The sequence below is a fragment of the Malus sylvestris genome, chromosome 12, assembly GCF_916048215.2.
Source record: "Malus sylvestris chromosome 12, drMalSylv7.2, whole genome shotgun sequence".
NCBI classification, from domain to species: Eukaryota; Viridiplantae; Streptophyta; class Magnoliopsida; order Rosales; family Rosaceae; genus Malus; species Malus sylvestris.
In genome coordinates, this window is record NC_062271.1 from 28,799,695 (window position 1) to 28,819,907 (window position 20,213).

At 38.0% G+C, this 20,213-nt stretch overlaps 3 protein-coding genes across 7 annotated transcripts; all 3 read right to left on the bottom strand.

The window, feature by feature from the left end:
- Positions 1–203: 203 nt before the first annotated feature.
- On the bottom strand, positions 204–10,441 carry LOC126593132 (protein ALWAYS EARLY 2-like). Of its 5 annotated transcripts, XM_050259029.1 has the most exons (21): positions 10,204–10,441; positions 9,928–10,086; positions 9,398–9,515; positions 9,198–9,296; positions 8,875–8,937; positions 8,691–8,768; positions 8,190–8,361; positions 7,174–7,433; positions 6,723–7,080; positions 6,003–6,077; positions 5,367–5,650; positions 5,207–5,263; positions 4,433–4,756; positions 4,170–4,348; positions 3,801–4,083; positions 2,934–3,140; positions 2,127–2,291; positions 1,609–1,752; positions 1,295–1,504; positions 798–1,088; positions 204–666 (listed from the first exon to the last, which is right to left on the bottom strand). In XM_050259029.1, exons 2-21 carry the CDS (start codon positions 9,993–9,995, stop codon positions 502–504), a joined length of 3,600 nt encoding a protein of 1,199 aa, XP_050114986.1. In that variant the 5' UTR covers positions 9,996–10,086; positions 10,204–10,441; the 3' UTR covers positions 204–501. The 5 variants fall into 5 exon arrangements, with proteins under 5 accessions (XP_050114986.1, XP_050114983.1, XP_050114984.1 ...); XM_050259026.1 differs by lacking the exon at positions 9,928–10,086 and having other exon boundaries at positions 9,198–9,293; XM_050259027.1 differs by lacking the exon at positions 9,928–10,086 and having other exon boundaries at positions 1,642–1,752.
- A 2,707-nt stretch (positions 10,442–13,148) lies between these two features.
- On the bottom strand, positions 13,149–17,472 carry LOC126592698 (uncharacterized). The gene is made up of 5 exons (XM_050258453.1): positions 16,737–17,472; positions 16,335–16,452; positions 15,781–16,133; positions 15,258–15,356; positions 13,149–15,083 (listed from the first exon to the last, which is right to left on the bottom strand). Exons 1-5 carry the CDS (start codon positions 17,360–17,362, stop codon positions 13,664–13,666), a joined length of 2,616 nt encoding a protein of 871 aa, XP_050114410.1. The 5' UTR covers positions 17,363–17,472; the 3' UTR covers positions 13,149–13,663.
- Positions 17,473–18,650: 1,178 nt separating this feature from the next.
- On the bottom strand, positions 18,651–20,099 carry LOC126592702 (uncharacterized). Its single transcript, XM_050258461.1, has 3 exons — positions 19,856–20,099; positions 19,628–19,694; positions 18,651–19,548 (listed from the first exon to the last, which is right to left on the bottom strand). The coding sequence occupies exons 1-3, from the start codon at positions 19,954–19,956 to the stop codon at positions 19,399–19,401; spliced, it is 318 nt and encodes a 105-aa protein (XP_050114418.1). The 5' UTR covers positions 19,957–20,099; the 3' UTR covers positions 18,651–19,398.
- Between the last annotated feature and the right edge of the window lie 114 nt (positions 20,100–20,213).

The window sequence follows — 20,213 nt, forward strand, 5'->3', positions numbered from 1 at the left end:
CTTGCATCGCAAGAAACCAACTGCTATAGGTATTGTTACGTTTTATTTGCTGAAATTATATTGGATGTTCTTAATATCGAAACGGTTACAGTTCTTATATGGCTCACCTAAGCAATGGCTCACACCGGCCGTGCCACCGTGGTGCTGGCCAATTGGGGTGTTGTTGTGGTTAGGCGTTATTATAGCTTTAGTTGCTTGTAGAATTAGTTTCCAAGGTAGATTAGTCATACTTTTCACTGGAAAATGAGTGAGAAGCTGTAGAAATTGGCAACCATTATGCAGAAACATGTACTCGTTTTTCTTTTGGCCAACAGGGCATCAGAGAAAACGAGGACCGAAGATCGACTATATACACGGAACAGCTTCTAATTTACAGGCTTCAGCGCCAAGAAACTCAATCCGATGCGCTTAATTGGCAGTCAGCTAAGTTTGTTTGGTCTAGAATAATTTTAGAAATCAAAACAACTCCGGAGAGTCGGAGACTGGAAGGAAGCATCGGACTCAAGTTGGTACGAGTGCTAATATCTGTGTCTTGATTCTGCCCATGCACATTTGTATTTCTCTGTAAATTCCAACGTTCTGGGGGCAGCGTGGATGCAGGCTTGTCGCTGCGTAATCTAATACTTGAGCAACAACAGCCGGAGGAAACTGTCGTTCAGTGCACGTCTGCTCACGGACAAGTGAAAAATATTCAGCATAATGCAGTTACGAATCCAGTTACAGGTAAGAGATGACCAAGTCAAAGTGAACACTAGCATTTTTCTCTACCGATGTAACTCGACACTAGCTCAGTTTACCTGTATCATGTGTACAGCCATCACGCATGCAGAGATGACCTCCGAAAGAATCTGAGCCTCATTTTTGTCAGCGTCGGTATGCAACTTCGGCGCAGATGAATCACTGGTCAAGTTGGGACCTGATGTGCCGGAACTTATCTGATTGCGTTGGCCCAAACTACCATTTACTTGCTCTTGAGACCTGTTCACAGGTAATCTAGACTCTGATGTGAAATGCTGGTTATCGATGGAATCTAGAGCCTCTCTTATCCCAACGTAAGCATCTTCCCCGCACTTCCCTGACGCCATTACCTGTAATGATAGCATCATTGTGTTACCACACTAACTGCATTCAATTTCAATACCGAAGAAAACGAAGAAAGAAAAAAGAGCAACTGCTTGGATATTCCCCAGCGATGAAGAAAACTAATGTTTGGATTATCAGCCATTTGAAAAAATACGGTCCAAATGTGAAGACCAATATCGTACAAGCCCAAAATTACAACAAATCCAGTTACCTGAATAGCAGCATTAACCATCATATGTGCTTTCGATTTTGAAACTTCAACAATGTCAGCAACACTAGATCCTGACTCTTGAGAAATAGAGCTGTCGAAGGAACTCGGGTCACCATGGATGGTGGAATTGGCTGGTTGTTTCATCCAAGGAGGCAAGGAATTTGCAGGGTAAGTATTACGTTGCCTCAAATTAACCAAAGCTGAAGAAACCTGCATGTGGAAGTGATTATTTAGGGCCGCTACAAGGTCAGAGCAGAATATGGTATACCAAAAACAGATGTAAAGCATGATATAAATTCACGGAAGCCACATGCCTGGCCACTGGCTTCCTTTAGCTGTACAAGTACCATGGCGTAATGCTTCTTAAAAGGCTCGCTATCTTTTAAAGTGCATTCTCCACTGTTCTTGTTTTCCAAAATGTTATTATTTGTGTTCCTAAGCTCCATCAACAATGCCTCCTAAAATTCGAAAAACAAAAGTGACTCTTTCTGAGCATCGTTACAAATTCAAGGAAGTTTAGCAAAGAAGCTTGATGCTGAAAGATTCACAGGGATGGATAAAGACAACACGAAGACAGTTGACCAAAGTGGGAAAGGGCACCGACGACCATAATGAGGAAATTAGAAGACCTAAGGAGTTCAGGAGGGAGTGGCTTAAAGGTTGGAAACAGAAACAAAAGTTTTACATACAGAACAGAAGACAGCTTTCAAGCTAACTGAATTTATGATAAGACAACGAAATGCATGCGTAATGCGGCATCAGGATGTTCACAATTTGACAATAAATACATCTATTAATCAGCTTCAAGGGTTAAAAAAAAAAACACGATTACCTTCTTATCAAGAGCACTATTCAACTCAGAAAGAGCTCGTATATCAGCTTCCCTTGCTTGATTATGTGCCACCACGATACCAGGTTGACTATATGCTGTCTGTTGTGCCCTACCAATATCAGCTAATGCTGCTTTTGGTTGTGCAGTTGTATGAATTGCATCCCACTGTACAAAATTTTAAGAAAATTAGTTGATTACTCATGAAAACTAACTAGCATCCAGAATTTTGAGACTGATCTATGTTGCCTGAACATCCCCCCTATTATTCCTCTTTACAGACATGAAATGCAGTTCAACCATTAAGAAGAGTTCGTTCAACAATATAAGTTTTTTTTCCCCTTTCTTCCTAATCTATGCAGGAAAAGGTGCCTACTCAACATATTCACTGGGCGGGCCACTAAATGCCTGTTACCGGTAGAAGAAAGAGATTACCATTTAACCTATGGGCATTATGACGTTTGGTGCTTCCCAAGCGAAATTGTAGTAAAAAAGCCTGGTCATTGGGGGCTTAAGCTATGTTGTATGGTTAGGTGAAAAGGCAACTGCCCATTTCTCGAATTTATTACCTCCCGACCACACACTTTGGTTTCTAGAAGCAGCATCCTCATACATTCATCAACCATAATTATAGGCCGTAAAATGTACAGAAAATGTTAATGAAAATGAAAAGATAAAACTGAGGTCAAATGCAACATCTACAGCATGAAAAAAGACTTCCAGAATACAAGATAAGCAGTGGATTTTATGAACTGCAAAGAGTTTTAACAAAAAACAAATTCACAATTTTGCTTTAGTAGAAATGCTGACCTTCTCCTGCTTTATGAAGGCATCCATGGGGCTAGTTGCTTTCACCAAATGTCCACTTGAAGCAAACATCATAGGCCCTCCAAAATTTAGATTTCCAATTTTATTTGGCTCCTTGGATGTACACGAGAATTTGTCAAAAGCAATATTCCGTTTCCTAAGAGCTTCTGGCATATTATCCAATGGGTTCGAAGGCATACAATCAACATCCTGCAAAGAAATTTTCTCATGTCATATCTCAAAATAAGTAGATGGATTTTCTTGATTTAGCATTCTGATTCACTAGCACTTGATAGCACATAAGAAAAGGAAACCAAAAGAATAAAATATCAAATTATCAAGCTGCATAGCGAACAGCAGGTGTCATCTGAAATCTTTTGGGTTCATCTTCTTTTATTAGTATATAATCAGTCTGTAACCTTTGAATGCATAACCTAAGGTTTTTATGGTTCGTGTAGCAGTCTTTATTTGAATCAATAGCCACATAATTTTATTTCAATTTCTGATAATAAAACAATTCAGTAAGAGCTAAACAGAAAACTTGAACATAATTCCCTAAAAGTAATAACTTGAGTGATATATCTGGTAGAACCCAATATTTAATTACAAACATAAGGTCAAGCATCTCAATCCAAGAGTCATGCACACAAATAATCCTCAGATAGGATGGTCGAGGGAAAACAGTTTACCTAGCATTGGTAACTATTTAACTCAATAAAGATCAAATAAGCTAGTATTTGGTGTGTGAAGATGGGTGCAAGATTGTCAATAAGTAGTTTGTCGAAAATGAGACTAGAAAAAGTTTCCATGATGACAAACGAATACAAAATGGAAAGAATGACATGTAGACAAGTTAAAAGAATCCCCTACCATGACAAATTCAACTCCTATATCTGGACGGTCAAACTGAACCCTGCACTTATCATGATCAACGGTGAGCACACTTCCATCGTGAACTTCTCTTGTTTTAGGATGTAGAGCAATTACTCGTTGCCCAACTGATAAAGGTCTTGCTAAATCTGTTGGGAGTCCTTCCCTCACACCAGTACGAAGTTCAGCATAATGTTTCCTCACAGATTCCCGATATTGTTTAAGTTTCTCCCTTTCTTCATGTAGAAAGTGCTCAGAAAACCTCCGAGGTTTGCCAAGGGAACTGCAATGTAAAGAAAGCAATGCAACAATATTCAGTTAATATTTTCACAATTTACATACCATATTCTATCTACTTGAAATATGCACCTTCTAATGACACCCCATTCAACACGAGTTAGTCTCGGAATGTGTCCCAGTCCAACATGATTTAAGTACTCCTCAAACTCCCTTTTGGCAAACCAAGCGTAGTCAAGTGCGCTATAAAACCACTCAAAAGTGCACCATCTACGTAATAAATGTGATGACAAGCAACAAGAGATCTTCTCCTGCAAATTAATTATATGAGAATAGAATACTTTGGTTCTAAACATGGAAAAATTTAGAGAGAAAAATAGGACATATGACTTTACCTTTAGATGGAGTGATCTGTCCTGCACTGAGTTTGAGCGTGTGTTAAGTTGATTTTTCAATTTTTTCTCACAAGAATTCTCTTTGGGGTGCAATGTTCTGGGTATATACATTTTACGTCTACTTGTTCGTTTCGTTGGCAAATTAACTTGGCTTGACGTGGGCACTTGCGCGGTCGATCCCGTTAAATCAGTCAATGTTCGCCTATGATCGCTATTCAAAGATCCTTCCAGTGATCTGGCTGATTTCCATTGTTTCGAAGGAGTAGAGACTTGACCAGTGCGTTTTCCTTTAGTCACTGGTTTATTTTCTTCTTCACCAAATCCCTACAACATATGGCATGGAAATGAAGTAAAACATAACTCAAACAAAATGACAGGTAAAGAATCATTTACTTCATTCAATATAATGTCCACCTCAAAAGATCCAGAATTTGAAGCCATAATGTATGTGTGTATATATCATCCTAATGGAAATGGAATGTGACTGCATTTGGGGATAACACAAATACAATTGTATGTTTCAAAATATCCAACAAACTTACAACCCATTGATAAAATAGTACCAAACATAATACATTTATATACTGGTTATATCCTTTTTTTCTCCTGGAATGGCTATATTGTTGTACCTTTATCATATGGATATCCATGCTTCATATATAGCTCATAGCTACAAGACTTGGAATCCAAAAAGTAACCACAAAATATGGGCTCTCTACGGAAGACAATTAAAAAAATGTTCAAATATGAAGAAAAAGGATCTGCAATACATACCTCAGTCTTTGAAGGTTCATTCATATCAGAATCCATATGAGCATCAGCATTTGATATCTGAAACGTGAACAAGAATTGCTGTCATCACCAAATTAAAGGTAAGAGAGATTCTAAGAGAGTTAAGTTTACATTGATAATCAACCTTCATTGCTATGTTTACCTTTGGTACCAAAGACTTCCGTTTCCTTTTCAATATCTTGGTGGTAGACTGAGATTGTTGTTCCGATTCTGAGACAGTATTAATATCAATTGCTGGATCCCTCCCAACTTTGGACTTTTTGGAATTGGTACCCTCAAGTCCAGAAATTGTGCAAGGCACTCTATGTTTTGCACTGGGGAGTTTATTTTTCTTTCTAAATTGGCTTGTAGATGTGGTTTCAGGTACACTAAATTTATCTTCCGCATCTACGTTTGCTCCTCCATCTTTCAACTGGACAGACGATCCTATATCCAACAAATACGGATAACATCATACCTTAAGAGAAAATATTTGATCATTTAACCATGCATAATAGATGTGAAAAATTAGCAATTGCACCCAGATAAAAACATGAATCCCGAGAACAAAGTGCAGTTCAAAACGCTGCACTAAACTATTATTTCATGAATTCATCTATAGTCATTTTCTTCAAATTTATCCATCCTCTCAAAATTGTAAATGTAAAATGCGAATGGATGTCTCACTAAAGTTATTAAGTTATACCTGGTGATCTATTTTCCCTATGTATAGATAAAATGTCTCACTAAAAAGTAACAACACCCATCCAGGAAATTTTCTAAGCAACAATCTACATACCAGATTCCATTGATTCTGGCATCATCAGAGACAAATCAGCTAAAGTTTGCAGAGCATCCAAGCATGAACTTTTATCTGCAAGAAGAATAATTGCAATATCAATATATCGTTACAAGACATATAAAGCAACTCTCAAACCAAATAGCTCAAGATATATAGTTCATGGTACTAAAAATATTTATAAAAAAAACAAGCAATTGATGGAATTCAAAATTAAAATGGTTATTAAAGGTGTCTGTGCAATTAGGTATTTGTATGCCCCTGATTGTGATATTAATATGCATAAATAATCAGCGCAAATAAAAGGTAAATGTACAAAAGTATGGTTGGATTCAGTGTTTGTCCTCTAGGTTCTAAAATAATCTCCACAATCAGCACAATTAATACATAAATGTACAGCAATGTGACTGAATTGTACTTCAACAACCACTACTTGTCATAAGTTCCAAATAATAAGCACTTGCGTTCCCTTTTTATCGAGTTCCTGTATATGGCAGTGTCTCCTAACAAGTTAAGTTCATTACAGACTTCAAATAGAAAAGAACAAAACAAAATTCCACAACAAAGAAAAAACATATTCCAGAAAATAAAAGATAACATCACACCATTTACTTCAACTTTCAATTGCATGAAAAGAAAAAGAAGAAGAAAGTAACAATTAAATAGTCATTATTCTGTCCCGGAATGCCAACAATATATGATGCGCATAAGCAAAATTACCTCCAAAATAAAGTTTTTTGCTCTTCGTCCATTGACCTTGTGGAGAAAGTTGTTCCCCTTTTGTATTTGAAACTTCAATATCATCTGTTGCCCTAGAACTTAGATTAGGTACTTCTTCAGTGCCACTGCATGCTTCACCGCCATCATCAAACTGATGATTCCCACTGTGTTTAACTTTCCCTTTCTTTTTATACAACTTCTTTCCCTTTGAAGGCATTTCTACTGTACCTACACATTCTAACAAATCTCTGGGATAGTCTCCTGTTTCGGCCCCACCACTTCCTATACTACCTTCCAACCAGTCTTCGTCCATTGAAGCACGACGAAGGTTGGCAAGTGCTTTCCCTGGTGGTGGATGCTATATTACATAAACAAAAGAGAATCAAATAATAACCCTCTATGAATAAGACAACAAATGTAGGGCCAGAACAAGTGAACCCATATTATGTACCATTCTTTCTGAGCTCTGAACAGAAGAAGATTTTAAATGAACAGGTCTTCTGTATGGCGTTTGAGAAACTTGGGGAGAGCCTCCTCTTTGCGAAGCTTGAGTCAATAACGCTACCACATGCGAAACATCATCATCATTGTCTCCCTCTGACTTCCGACCCTTTTTAATTGGAAAAATATAAGCTTCCTTATCATCTTTCTTATGCGGATATGAAACTGGGACGCGAGGCGTCCTCTTCCCAACTACACGAGGCTGGTCACCTGATTAAAATTTGAAGTCAAAATAACAGAAAGCAAGCTTCAAATGATAATCATTTTTCAATTTATTTATACCATCAGAAAATATATTCAAGACAGTTCCATGATCATATAATGACAACAAACAAGAATATATGAACTAACACTGCAACCGGCTACATGCATGTAAACATTTTCCAAAGAATAAATATACTCTACTACTACACTGAAATTTAGGTTTCCAACATGGAAAAGAAATCCTAAACAAATATGACTACATTAGTCACAGTCAAAATCAATCAATCACTGAACCCAATGGAGCATCATTGGGTAGCGATAGGAAGACCTTCCAACCTATAAAAAGAAGTCCCAACCCTCACTCTCCCCCACCAAAACAAGGAAAAAAACAGTTCTTCCAAATTCACCTGAAGCACTAAAAGAAAATCTAATATTCATTTACCATGGTAATCTACCATACAAAATTACTTCCTTTTCATTTTTTTTCTCCTTCCACTGAGATATACGCTAACATCTACACACACCAACTCTCTTTGTCAATTTCCCATTTGATATTATGGACACTCTGTGGTATCACAGATCCAACAAACCAAACTTCTTATGTTATATTTCTTATTCCTTATCAACTTTAACTCTGCAACCAGCATATTAATCCTCAGCCATTCAAATGTAAAGGATATGAGGTAAAAGAACAATTAGTACAAAGAAATAAATATGGTTGACGCCCCAGTATGATGTTGTTCATCACATAAAGTATCATACCATCAAGCTTTCTCCTTTTTACTAATGACAGGCATCCTTCAAGCGATGCACTTGGATGAGAGTGGAAAACATCTTTCGAGACACTGGGCTGATCTTTCCCAAGCTTGCGTTTCTGTGGTTTTCGAGAAAATCCTAAAGCATCATTGCTCTCTCTTTCACTATCGCTGCCTTCCTGTCAATTTAGAGGTAAGAAATTGAGTTACAAAGAGATGCCTGATGAGTAGAAATATTCAAGTTCATACTAATATAGCACATACAAGACTATATAATGTGAAGGAAAAAAAATGGATAGCTTTAATGACATTCATTCTTTTACGCGTACTGTGACATTGTTAGTAAACTTAAGAGCCCATGATGTGCTTCAAACCATATCAACAGTGACCCTCAGGTAGTAGTTTTGGAAATTAGAATACCATCTCCAAGTAAAAACCCAAACATATTCCAAATAATGTTTTAAATCCAAAACCAGGGGACAAACTTGAAAGAGTACTCCAGTCTCACCATAACACTATAGTGATCTGTCATCATTGCTTTAAGGCCAACTACAGAAGCTGTCCCCTCTGGCAATGACAAATACGCCTGAAATCAGAAGCATAAACAATTCATATTGTCAGAAATGGTAAAAGACCACCTTATAATGAAAGTTTAATGATAAGGTTGAGGTAGTATCATGGAACACACATACTCGGTTCATATTGTAAAGAGCCTCCACCATCTCAATGCTTCTGTTGCGCACTGCAGCAGCCACCTAGAAATCCACAGAAATCAAATATCTAAAAGATAAGGGAATAAAGAAAACATAAAGTGCATAAAAGAACAATTCATTTTAGCAAACTACTATTAGTGCAACATTAAAGTAGGCAAAATGAAATTTGCTTACAATATGCTTCACCAAGTACTGTGCAATTAGCCTAAAGCTGATATATGGCAGTAGCACCACCAAACAGCTTTAGTTGTCAACAAAATTTCCAAAGGCAAATTGAACCAGGAAACCAAATACGAGTATACCTTCCTCCAATCTTTCCCATATTTTCTGTATGCATCATAAAAACACTGAAGCTCTCCATTGCTCCACAGCGGTCCCAACTTATCAGACAACTTTCTCTTCTATGCAAAAAAATTGAACAAACAAAACATCAGTTAAGAATTTATGTAAGTAGTCTTCACAAATGCCGAAATGAAAAATAAACAAAGAAACCATGAGTTACCCGTTGCTTCTTTTTGTTTGACCCTCCGCCATATTTCTCCTGAGATGCCTCATTTACAGTTGCATACCGCTTTACACCTTTGGCTTTTCTTGTTGGGGCCATGGCAAGGTTCGCGTATCTGAAGCACATAACAAAAGTTAGAGAACTGTATTTGTGCCACTGATTTAAACCATCTCCTACCCAGTGACACCAACTACAGTTCGACACTCAACTAAGCGCAACACTACCACAATCAAAAATCTAAAACAGTATGTTTTCTCTTCAAGAACAAGCCAAAACAGAAAAACCCATTTTCCTCTGAAACAAATTAAGACCCAAAACAGAAAAACCCAAAGCAGGAGATCGAACGAGCATCAAACCACAAGGTACAACCACTTCAAAAAAATTAAAAATCCCTTTCCTTTTTCATTACAAGTGATGAGGAACACAAACAATTTACAAAATAAACACCTTCCCCTTTGCTTGTCATCATTTTCTCATAGAAAACTAAATTTTTGAAAACCAAACAGTCTGCAAAATTCAAATTCAACCTCAAGCACAACCCAAACACCAAATTCAGATACGGAAAAACCCTCAATTCCTCAAAAGCCCATAACATTTCGAGATCGACTCCCAAAATTCAAAAACCCCCTCCACAATCACTGAAACCTACAATACTCGTTCAAAAGAACCGCTTCCCACCACCACTCCTAAATCAGCAAAAATTCAGAGTCATTCTCAAAGCATTAATTCCCAAAATTTCAAATTATTCAGAGCCGATGACTCTTTTCTAAACCCTAAAAATCACAGATCGGAGGTGTACTTACTCTTCGTAAAGTTTATGAAGTCCGGAATTCAACCATAAAAAAGAGGACAGCAGCGAGGGCGTTCTAGAGAGAGAAAGTGGTCCGGAGGAGGAGAGAGAGAGAGAGAGAGAGAGTGCGTGGTGTAGAGAGAGAATGAGATAGAGAGGAGGCGTTGCCGCGAAACTTGAATATAAAGGTGAGAATGCAGAGCCAATGAAAACTTTTTGTATTTTTTTAATTTTTTTGAATTTATTTTTCATTAGAGTTTCACAGAGCGTGTAGAAGATGAGGGCAAAGGAGGGAGAGTACGGAGCTTCTATTTGTGGGGTGGTGATCGCCGTACACGTGGAGACGGTGAGGTATCTGGACGGTCTGAGGTCAGTGTGGTGTTTGGTGTCTGTACGAATGAGTACAGGGGATTGGATTTGAAATATTCTGAATGCGTGGTTTATCAAATTCCAGTGCAAATTAAAAAAGAGCTGTTATTAGCATTCCAAAAATTTCATTTTATACTCCTCACAATTGTATTTTTTTTAAGGGAAATTTTATTTGAACTCATATAACCTCTTCCTACACCTAACTTACTCTTTACACCCATATTATTTTTAATTAAAGAATCAATCTCTTTTTAAACCCAAATTTACTATCTAAACAACTCTCACAAACTCAATTCAATATATAAAAATTCATTAATACACCCTTTTAGAAAGCAAAAGCAAGAGGAGGTCATTGATCACTTCATGAAGCAAGCCTCATCACTCGATGTCACAGAAGTCACCTCCCACCCTGCCCTTTTTGCCTTTTCGGAAATTATTGTTGTCCCTAATTTTCTTCAAGTTCCCATGTTTCTATTTATTTATTGTGGAAGTTTCATTTTTCTGTGTATATTTTGGTGGTGTAGTTTCTGGGTTTGAGCAAAGGATGTATAATTAGAATTTTGTTGCAACCAAAGACAAAATAAAATTGTTGATTGTTACTGGATCTTGTTTCATATGCATTTGTTTTTTTACTGTGGAATATGTGCAGCTTGAAGGAACTGAAAATTATGTCTACTTTGATGTGCTTCGATTGTTTGCACATGGCACATGGAGTGATTACAAGAGCAAGAACGCAAAAGTTGCTTCGTCTTTTGGTCGAGTTTCTAATAGATGAATTGATCAACAACATCAATTTGTTGAAAGCTTTATGACTCTTTTGTTTCATGTGGTGATATTGCTTGTAATTATTGCTCTTACTGATCGAGAAGAAACGAAAAAGCAATCGGATTTGATTATTAGGTGATCGCAGGGTTTTATGGCAACTCTTAGGAATTTAGTCAAAATGAATGTAGGATAAAGATTGTGTGATGGTAGGACTTAATTATTGAGTATAGGTTTATTGATAAATTTTAGTTTTATTTTTAATTTCATCTTGTACCGATAGTAATTATGCATTAAGATAAAATAGACAATTCACATTTAGAATTTAAGTTGGGTGTAGAAAGAGATTAGATGGGTTCAAATAAAATGTCATTTGTTCTAATTATAGAAAATTTAGAGTGTAAAATGAGATTTTTGAAGTACCAATAACAATTTCCAATTAAAATATCAGTCAGATTCCTTTTTTTATGGGTTTGGGTCAAGCTCAACTTATGGGATAACATTGACAGTTCCTGGCCCAATACCACAGGCCTTGTAAGACGACCTGCGATGGGTTTTCTTAAGAGAACTTGACATAAAGTTTAACGGAAGTATTAAAATAAAAAAAATAAAAAAAAGTTTAGGTACGAAACTGAAACGTCAAAAAAACTAATGGCGCGTTTATTAATCCGTAATCAAATTGAGAGGAATCGGATTGAGGAGGAATTTGATTGAGGAGGAATTGAAATGAGGTGGAATCAGAATCAGATTCTTGTTGAAATTGTTTACTAAAACTGTCTGAAATCGGAATACAATTCCATAAAGTTGTTTACTAATTCAGCAGAATCGGAATATAAACCAGTATGATTACTAAAATGCCCTTGTCCCAAATCAAATATTTTACATACTTTTTTTTTTTAATAAAATTTGATATAGTATATAATAGTAACAAACTAATTCTGCATTGAGTAACAAACTGATTCTGCATGAAGTAACAAACTGATTATGCATTGAGTAACAAAATGATTCTGCATGTATTTACAGAGTTACTTTAGATCAATTGAATTTACTCTAGGCTGACTGAATTAATCAACTAACCGTTCCAGAATGGAGCTGCATGAAAAGGGAAATAAACCAGTATAATTACTAAAATGCCCTTGTCCCAAATCAAATAGTTTATATACTTCTTTTTTAAATAAAATTTGATATAGTATATAATAGTAACAAACTGATTCTGCATTGAGTAACAAACTGATTCTGCATGAAGTAACAAACTGATTTTGCATTGAGTAACAAAATGATTCTGCATGTATTTACAGAGTTACTTTAGATCAATTGAATTTACTCTAGATCGACTGAATTAATCAACTAACCGTTCCAGAACGGAGCTGCATGAAAAGGGAAATAATAGTCTAGGGTTAAAAGGATAATCTTGGAAATAATGAAAGTAGGTGAGGGCATAAAAGGAAAAAAGTTAGCATTTTGATTCCCCAAGCCATCTGGAATCCAAATACCTCCTTTATCTTAGGAATCCAAATCAGCCAAATATTGGAATTGGATTCCAAAATTTGTGTGGGACCCACTAAATTTTGATTCCTCCAGATTTAGTAAACACCGGAGTATACCGTAATCGGAATTCAATTCCGTTTCTTGATTCTGATTACCCTTACGTAAACGCGCCATAAAGGTAGCAGAGTACGAATCTCACGATATTAGAGGGTAGTAAAGCGAGAATTACCTAAAAACTAAATATTGAAGAATAGTGTTTTGGTGCCATCATGTGTTTAACCAATTTCCATCAAACGCCTTGAACTGTGCATGAAACCAACAAGATTGGGTTACACCCGGTTCTCACAAGAAAATACGTCATCCGATCCAATTATATCGATTTTAGAATGTATGGAATTGATCGGAAAGTATGGATTCAACCGAATCCGCAAAACTTGCCATGGTAAGATGCAGAAGTTACCATTGAAATTTACAAAATCAGAAACTAAAATCGGAAGAACTTGGATCAAAGTAACGTTGATTCAGCATACGAAACAAGATTATTGTCAGAACAGCTCAACCTGAAACCCTGCTCCAGAAAAGAGACTCGTTACAAACTGCAACCGCGTGGTTCCTGGCATCCTGCATTGCAATGGAACTGAAATTCTGATTTGATGAGAATTCCGTCTGATACATGGAGTAGAGGTGAATCTGATTCCGGTATGTGCTGACGGTTGTAAACTGAACGATGTCCACCTTCGATTGCTGGCACTCCTTTCCATCTGTGTAAATTGCAACCGTTTGCCTGAGGAACCAACAATCGAAGCCTTGGCAAGGCGAACCAAGAACTGCCATTCTAATCATGGAATATGGATCTATCTTTCAATAACGCGTCTGCTGTTTCTAAATTCTTCAGGCCCCCTGTCCTTGTCCCTCCCATAGTCATTAACCCTTCCACGCTCATGCTTTCCAAATCCTTCTCTTCTAGGTCCCTTAAATTTATGTGTATCGGCCCCTCTGTTACTTATTCTTTGCCCATCAAAATTGTTCTCCCGAAATACTTTGTTACTGCCGCGAGATCCTCGTGCTGATCTATCAAAATCATCATTGAACGAGTTCCTCCCACCACCCTTTCCAAATCCTTCTCTTTTAGGACCGTTGAAACTCCGTGTATTACTACCTCTGTTACTCATTCTCGGCCCATCAAAATCATTCCCTCGAAACCCTCTACTATTACTACGAGACCCTCGTGTTGATCCATCAAAATCATCGTTGAAAGAGTTTCTCCTACCCTTCATTCCATTGGATTCAAATCGCGTCTCTCTGGTAAAGTTAGGGCCGCCACGACCTTTGAAATTGTTTTCTTTATTCCTTCTTGGTCTATTTTTATGAGATTGAAAATCATTGTCTGATTCTGAACCAGAAACTGAATCATCTTCAAAATCTAAATTTCCTCTCCTCTGAAAACCTTTTCTCTTAGAATCCAAATTATTTGATTTACCTCGCCTGGCTCCAAAGTCTTGATCTAGACCATCATCCGACAGCCCAAGTTCATCATCAGAACCGAAGCTTAATCTCTTGGATGGACCACGTGTAGTTCTACCCCTGCCTCTTGATCTAGAATCAGCAACATGACTAGATTTCCAGTTGGGATGGACTGAAAGCTCTTTGTCAAAATCTACATCCAGTTCATCATCATCCGAAACAGAGAATGCTGCCCTTTGACGTGTAGGCTTAGATGGCTTATTGTATGGCGATTTTGTTCTTTGACGACCTTGCAAGCTATTGTCAGAATTTTCTATGTCTTCTGATTCAGACCCTTCAAACTCAGAAAAATCAATTGAAGCATCCTGTGCTGAAGTTTTATTGCGAGTGTCTAACTCATAATTGTCAACATCATCATCAAAATCATCAAAATCATCAAACCCTCTCCCGGGCCTAATAGTATCAGCATCGGAGTATTCTTCATTGTTGACCCTTGTTACTCTGCTATCTTTACTCAAATTGTATTCACGGTGTCCAAAATCTTGTCCTTGAGCCTGGTTACTCAAATTTTCATCCCTTACAGAAGGATCTGCATACTCAAAAGCAGCAACATCTGCTCCATCTGATTCATTGTCATCAAAATTAAAATTCCAGGCATTGGCATCCCCATGAAGAACAGCCGTCTTCTCCATTCTTGTCCTAGGGCCACGTTGCACTTCTTGCAATTTGTTCTCCAGGTATTCATCTGGTGGACGCTTGCAATCACAATGAAAACATGCCATGTTTCTCCTGTAATTTAAGAAGTTGCACCTGCCATGTAACAAGACATAAGAAAATCAATAATCTCATAAACTAAAAATAGAATAATTTGTATTTGGGGAGCAGATCTAAAGATCGTGGGAGAGGCCAACAGCCAAAAAAAGCCAGGTGACGATGACAGCCAAGTATAATTGATATCTGAAAATTAAAAATACTAGAATGTACCCAGGGCATTCCCATTCTCCTGGAAGCAGTTGTCTCTTTGGACGTTTGGCATCACATTGAAGGCAGATGTTGTTCTTGGCAAAATTCATGAAGTCACACCTGATACCAACATTCAACATCGTGAGCAAATTGTAGAAATCATAACTTTCATTACAATAAAGTTTCGGAGAACATATTTAGCTAATTCAATTCAACCATGCTTCTTAACAAAAAAAAAAAAAAATTATAATGAGCTAAGTCAATGGAAAGCCATTTATGGGATCTAAACAACGTAACTATTAATGATTCCTCAAAGAAAGTCAACACTACAGTCCCATTATTCTGGTCCGAAGAACTTCTAATGATGCCTACAAGCTTGAAATGTAAAATATTAGACCTGGCAGAGAGAGATTTTTCCCAAGGAAAGTGGCATATAAAGTACATGTATTTTCCACAAAATCACCGCCGGAGTATTAATTGAACAAAACAAATAAATTGGCCATGATCCAGAAGAATAAAACTAAAGAAATTAGAAGAAACATACTTCGAGCATAGCCAGTCCCCTTTTTTCATCTCAATGTCATCCCGTCCAACTCGTCTTCTTGGAGGCGGAGGAGGCTGCTTTACTTTTGGTGGTGGCTTTTTGATTACTGGAGGTGGAAGATTAGGATCGATTGGAACTGCACTCAGCTTGACAACCTGATGAAGCAACTTACGGACCACGGTCTTAACAGATTTTTGTTTCAGAAGTGACTTATTGGACACGGATCCATTAACAGGATCAAATCCATAAGTCAATAAAACACGCATTACATCAATAGTCCGTGCCTCGTCCTCTTTGTTAGTAATCAGATATGCTCTTTCACAAGAACTCCTTAAACTACAGGAACTGCAAACCTGGCATATAAATGAAATACTCATTACTTAAAAAGAAATCATATATATGAGCCAAAATAATTATGAGGGCTGGGGCAAAGAAACTAGACCCTTCAGAGAAGCAAAATTGACAAAATGCCAGCAACAGGGAATGAGATGTCAGTGGTTAGACGCAAGTTATATAAGCAAGCGATACCAGGAAATACTCGAAGTAAAACTCACATCTCCTTCATCAAGGTGGGTATGCTTCCTTAATAGTTTTGAAGAGAAAACCACCTTCTTGTCCATACTCGGGCATCCAAAACCCACCAAAACTTGAATATCCTGTCTCGACAAGGACCTGAAATTACTCTACCGTCTCAGAATTTGTCAACCATACTAGCATTAAACCCAACATCCGAAACCGATCACATACATAAGCAACAGCTATCTATAGAGAAGAGAACACATTGTGCACTTATAGAATCAGTCAATCGATTAGTCGAAAAGAAACAGAGTTTTAATCATATCACTACTCCATTCACCCTCCTATCAGTCACTGAAGAAACTACGAAGGATATCGAATACAGTTCAGTATTTGTTTTTCATAAAACCAAACTCAAACACCATTTTCTTTAGCATTACCTTATGATATCGAATCGGTCCTTTCCGAAATTAAGACACGCTGTGTGAACAGCCTTGAAATCCTTGAAATCAATACCTGGGGCATCCTCCTCAGCCGCCAAAGCATATTCAGTTGGATCAAAGCCGATATCTTGGACCATTCTGTCCTCGTCCACCCTCCTATGATCAAAGTAATTCTGCTGCACCAGCCTCTCCATCAGTTCAATCCACTCCGGCCACGGGTGCACGACCTCCACCTCCTTCTTAGCCGCCACCGGCTTCTCCAGCCTCTCCGACCCGGCCGAAACAGATACAGAATCAACCAAATTAGCATCAATTCCACTGTGATTGGCAACTCCCAACCCTAATTCCGGGTCAATTTGGGATTTTTTCGATTCGCGCCAAGCTCTGATTTTCTGGAGGGTCTGATCCTTCTCGGAGCGTTCTTTCTCGATGGCGTCGATTTGGTCGAAGACGAAGCTCAGGCGGGCGGAGAGGGAGGAGGGTTTTGGGTCCGGGGAGGAGGTTGGGGTTGGGGAGGTGGAGAATGGTTTTAGGAGAGAGAGGAGAGATGGAGGGCGTTTAGGGTTTGGGGAGCAGCGAGAGAGGCGTTTGAGGAGGAGCAGGGAGTATGGAGTCTGTGCCATTTTAAGAGATAGAGAGAGAGAGAGAGAGAGAGAGAGAGAGAGAGAGAGAGAGAGAGAGAGAGTAAGCTCAATGCTCAAATCCTTAAACCCTCCATGGATGGTGGGGGAAGAGAGCGAGGAGAGGACGAAGGTAAGCTTAAACCCTACATTGGGCTATATTTTTGGACAATCTACAATGGGCTCTTTTTGGGGAATAGAAAGTGATTTGGGCTTTCTATTTTCATGTGCTACTTTGAGGCCCATGTTAGTCCATTTTGACTATTAGAAACCCTTACGGCACGATTGGTGAAACGGTGTGGTTTTATTCATAACGTTATAAAAGTGTATACAATTCTCGAGGAGGACGTCCTAGATTAAATCCGAGGCTCCTCAAACCAACAACTAGCAAAAATAGAAATTAAGGTCAATTTAGTCATTCTATGTCCGCAACATTGACAAATCTACGAACATAACAAATTCTTGAGGCAACAAAATATGTCCTAAACTTGTACTTAACTTATGATTACCTTACGTGGTGCACACATGATGTTATTTAATGGAAATTTAGATGGAGTGTGGAGAAAACAGACATAAATGAAAAATTGTCCAAAAAACATTAGTTTAAGTTCTTAATTTTGTAAATGATAAGTTATGTAGTGAAATTGGAAGTCAGGCACAAGTTTTTAGGGGTGTTATGACATTTTACTCTTTAGTGAACCATACTCATCGTGTTGATAATGAGATTGTAGTCCTTCCCCTTCTATTTGAACGATCAAGGTTAAGTCACGTCAACATCTTATACTAATTTTTTATAGAAAGATAAAGACAAAATAGTGTGTAAGAGGAGGAAATGAAAGGGGATAAAAATAGGAGGAGAGAGAATCCTAGTCCATCTTCTTCTCTGTTTCACTATGATTTATGACCCTACAGAGTGAAGGCCCTAGGTGGCTTGTCTACTCCAGCCACTCTCAGGGCCAGGCCTGTTTTGTGGGAAAATATAAATTGTAAACTCACTTCCATTTTCTGTAATATATTCAACTTAGAAGATCTCCTCCAAAGATTTCATACAAACTAAGGAAAGCTTTATTGCCCAACCAAAGTAAACCCAAAACCCTAGAGATTCATGGGCTCGTTTGGATATCTTTTAAAATAACTGAAAATGTTTTTAGAGAAAATATTTTTAGGTTCCAAACACACTTCAAGTGCTTTCTACAAGAAGCACCAGTTATGTGCTTCTTCTAGGAAGAACTTTGAGTAGTGCTTTTCTAGGATTTACTTGCATTTTTACTAAGGATTAGTTCTAAAAATATTTTCACAAAAAACACTTTCAGTTATTTTAAAAGCACATCCAAATGAGCTTCATCTCTCCATCCTATCCTGGCATTTAGAATTGCAGGAAGCACTTGGATAAATAACCAAAGGAAGTGAAAGATAGTAAGTCCTAGACCCAACATTTTCAGTCCAAAAAATATTCCGAAAACATGTACAGTGAAGCTTGGGATTTTCAACGTCGTTCTTCCACCGCTAAAAGAGTCAGCGGTGGACGGTTTTTCTACAATCAGTTTCATAAACAGGGTTCTCCCGAATGCTGCTTTTGCAGTCAACAGCTTTCAAGCCTACGATCAATACAACTCCGGGTGGAGAATTTGATGTCAACCTTCCTTTCCATTAAGCACCACTCTGAGCTGAGAATTCGGGTGCTCGGCCTAGGGGTAATATACGATCCTTGGTAAGCTCGTATCGTTCTGCAGTTATCTGGGAACCATCCAGCACCTATTTGGCCAAAACCAAAACCAAAACCACATGTACAGGTTAACGTTTTTGTTTTAAAAAGCTCGTGAATATACAACATATAAAACTCGAGAACCAATGTTTAATACGTTAATCACTACAGTCTAAGCATGCCTAGATTTAGCTGATAAGAAAATCGAAACACATTTTTGTCTAAATCTTCTTCTGTACATCCACTTTTGTTCTCTTGTGTGTAAAATAAATAAGTTAACGAGACAAAGAAAAAGAAACATATATCGGGCCTTAACTTGTGAAACAGCGTCCTTCTATCCGGCGTGCATGCGTGGACTGAGTGCAGGAATCCTGCAAACAGCAAGACACAGTTTGCACCGTACATGACTCAAATGAAGAACAATTCCTAGGGCGAGGAGAGCACAGCCTGTCGGGATCCAGTGGTTCAGTCTGGCTGAATGATCCTGTAATCGCGGACAGAAGAAAAATGAGTTCCGAGTCATGCACATGCTAAGCACTGAATATACAAATCAGAGACTTAACCTTCATATGTATAAGCACATGTCCGAAATGCACTCCCAGAATCACGGAGAGAATTGCAGATATAGAGCTGCAGGTGGAAACAAATCCACATAAAACTTCTTAAAAGCGTCTCATTATTAACATCTATCGGATTATCTCGAAGCAAAGGACTAATATGATCTCTTGATTGTTCGAAACCAGTAAAGGACCGAGTGGTTAAACTCCGTCACAGGCAAGGGTTATATTTACCTTAAAGTGCCTTTGGGTTCAAAAGGAGCACGGCACAATGATGGGGCATTATTTAGGAATGGTCCTGCATATGGGGAATTCTCAGTGCAAGCCTGCAGCATTTCAGTGTCCTTCTATCCGGCATGCGAGGACCGAGTGTAGGAATCCTGCAAACAGAGAGACACTCAAGGCAAAGGAGAACACCACTTCATATTGTTTCATTCTGAATGCTGGTAGCGCATCAATAAAAGTCATCGTCTCCAACATGCAGCTCTGTGCAGAAATACCTCAGTGACATGTTGCTAAACAATATATAACGAATTACGTTTATACAAAATTAAATTATGATAATCATGTCACATTCACAAACTTAAAATAG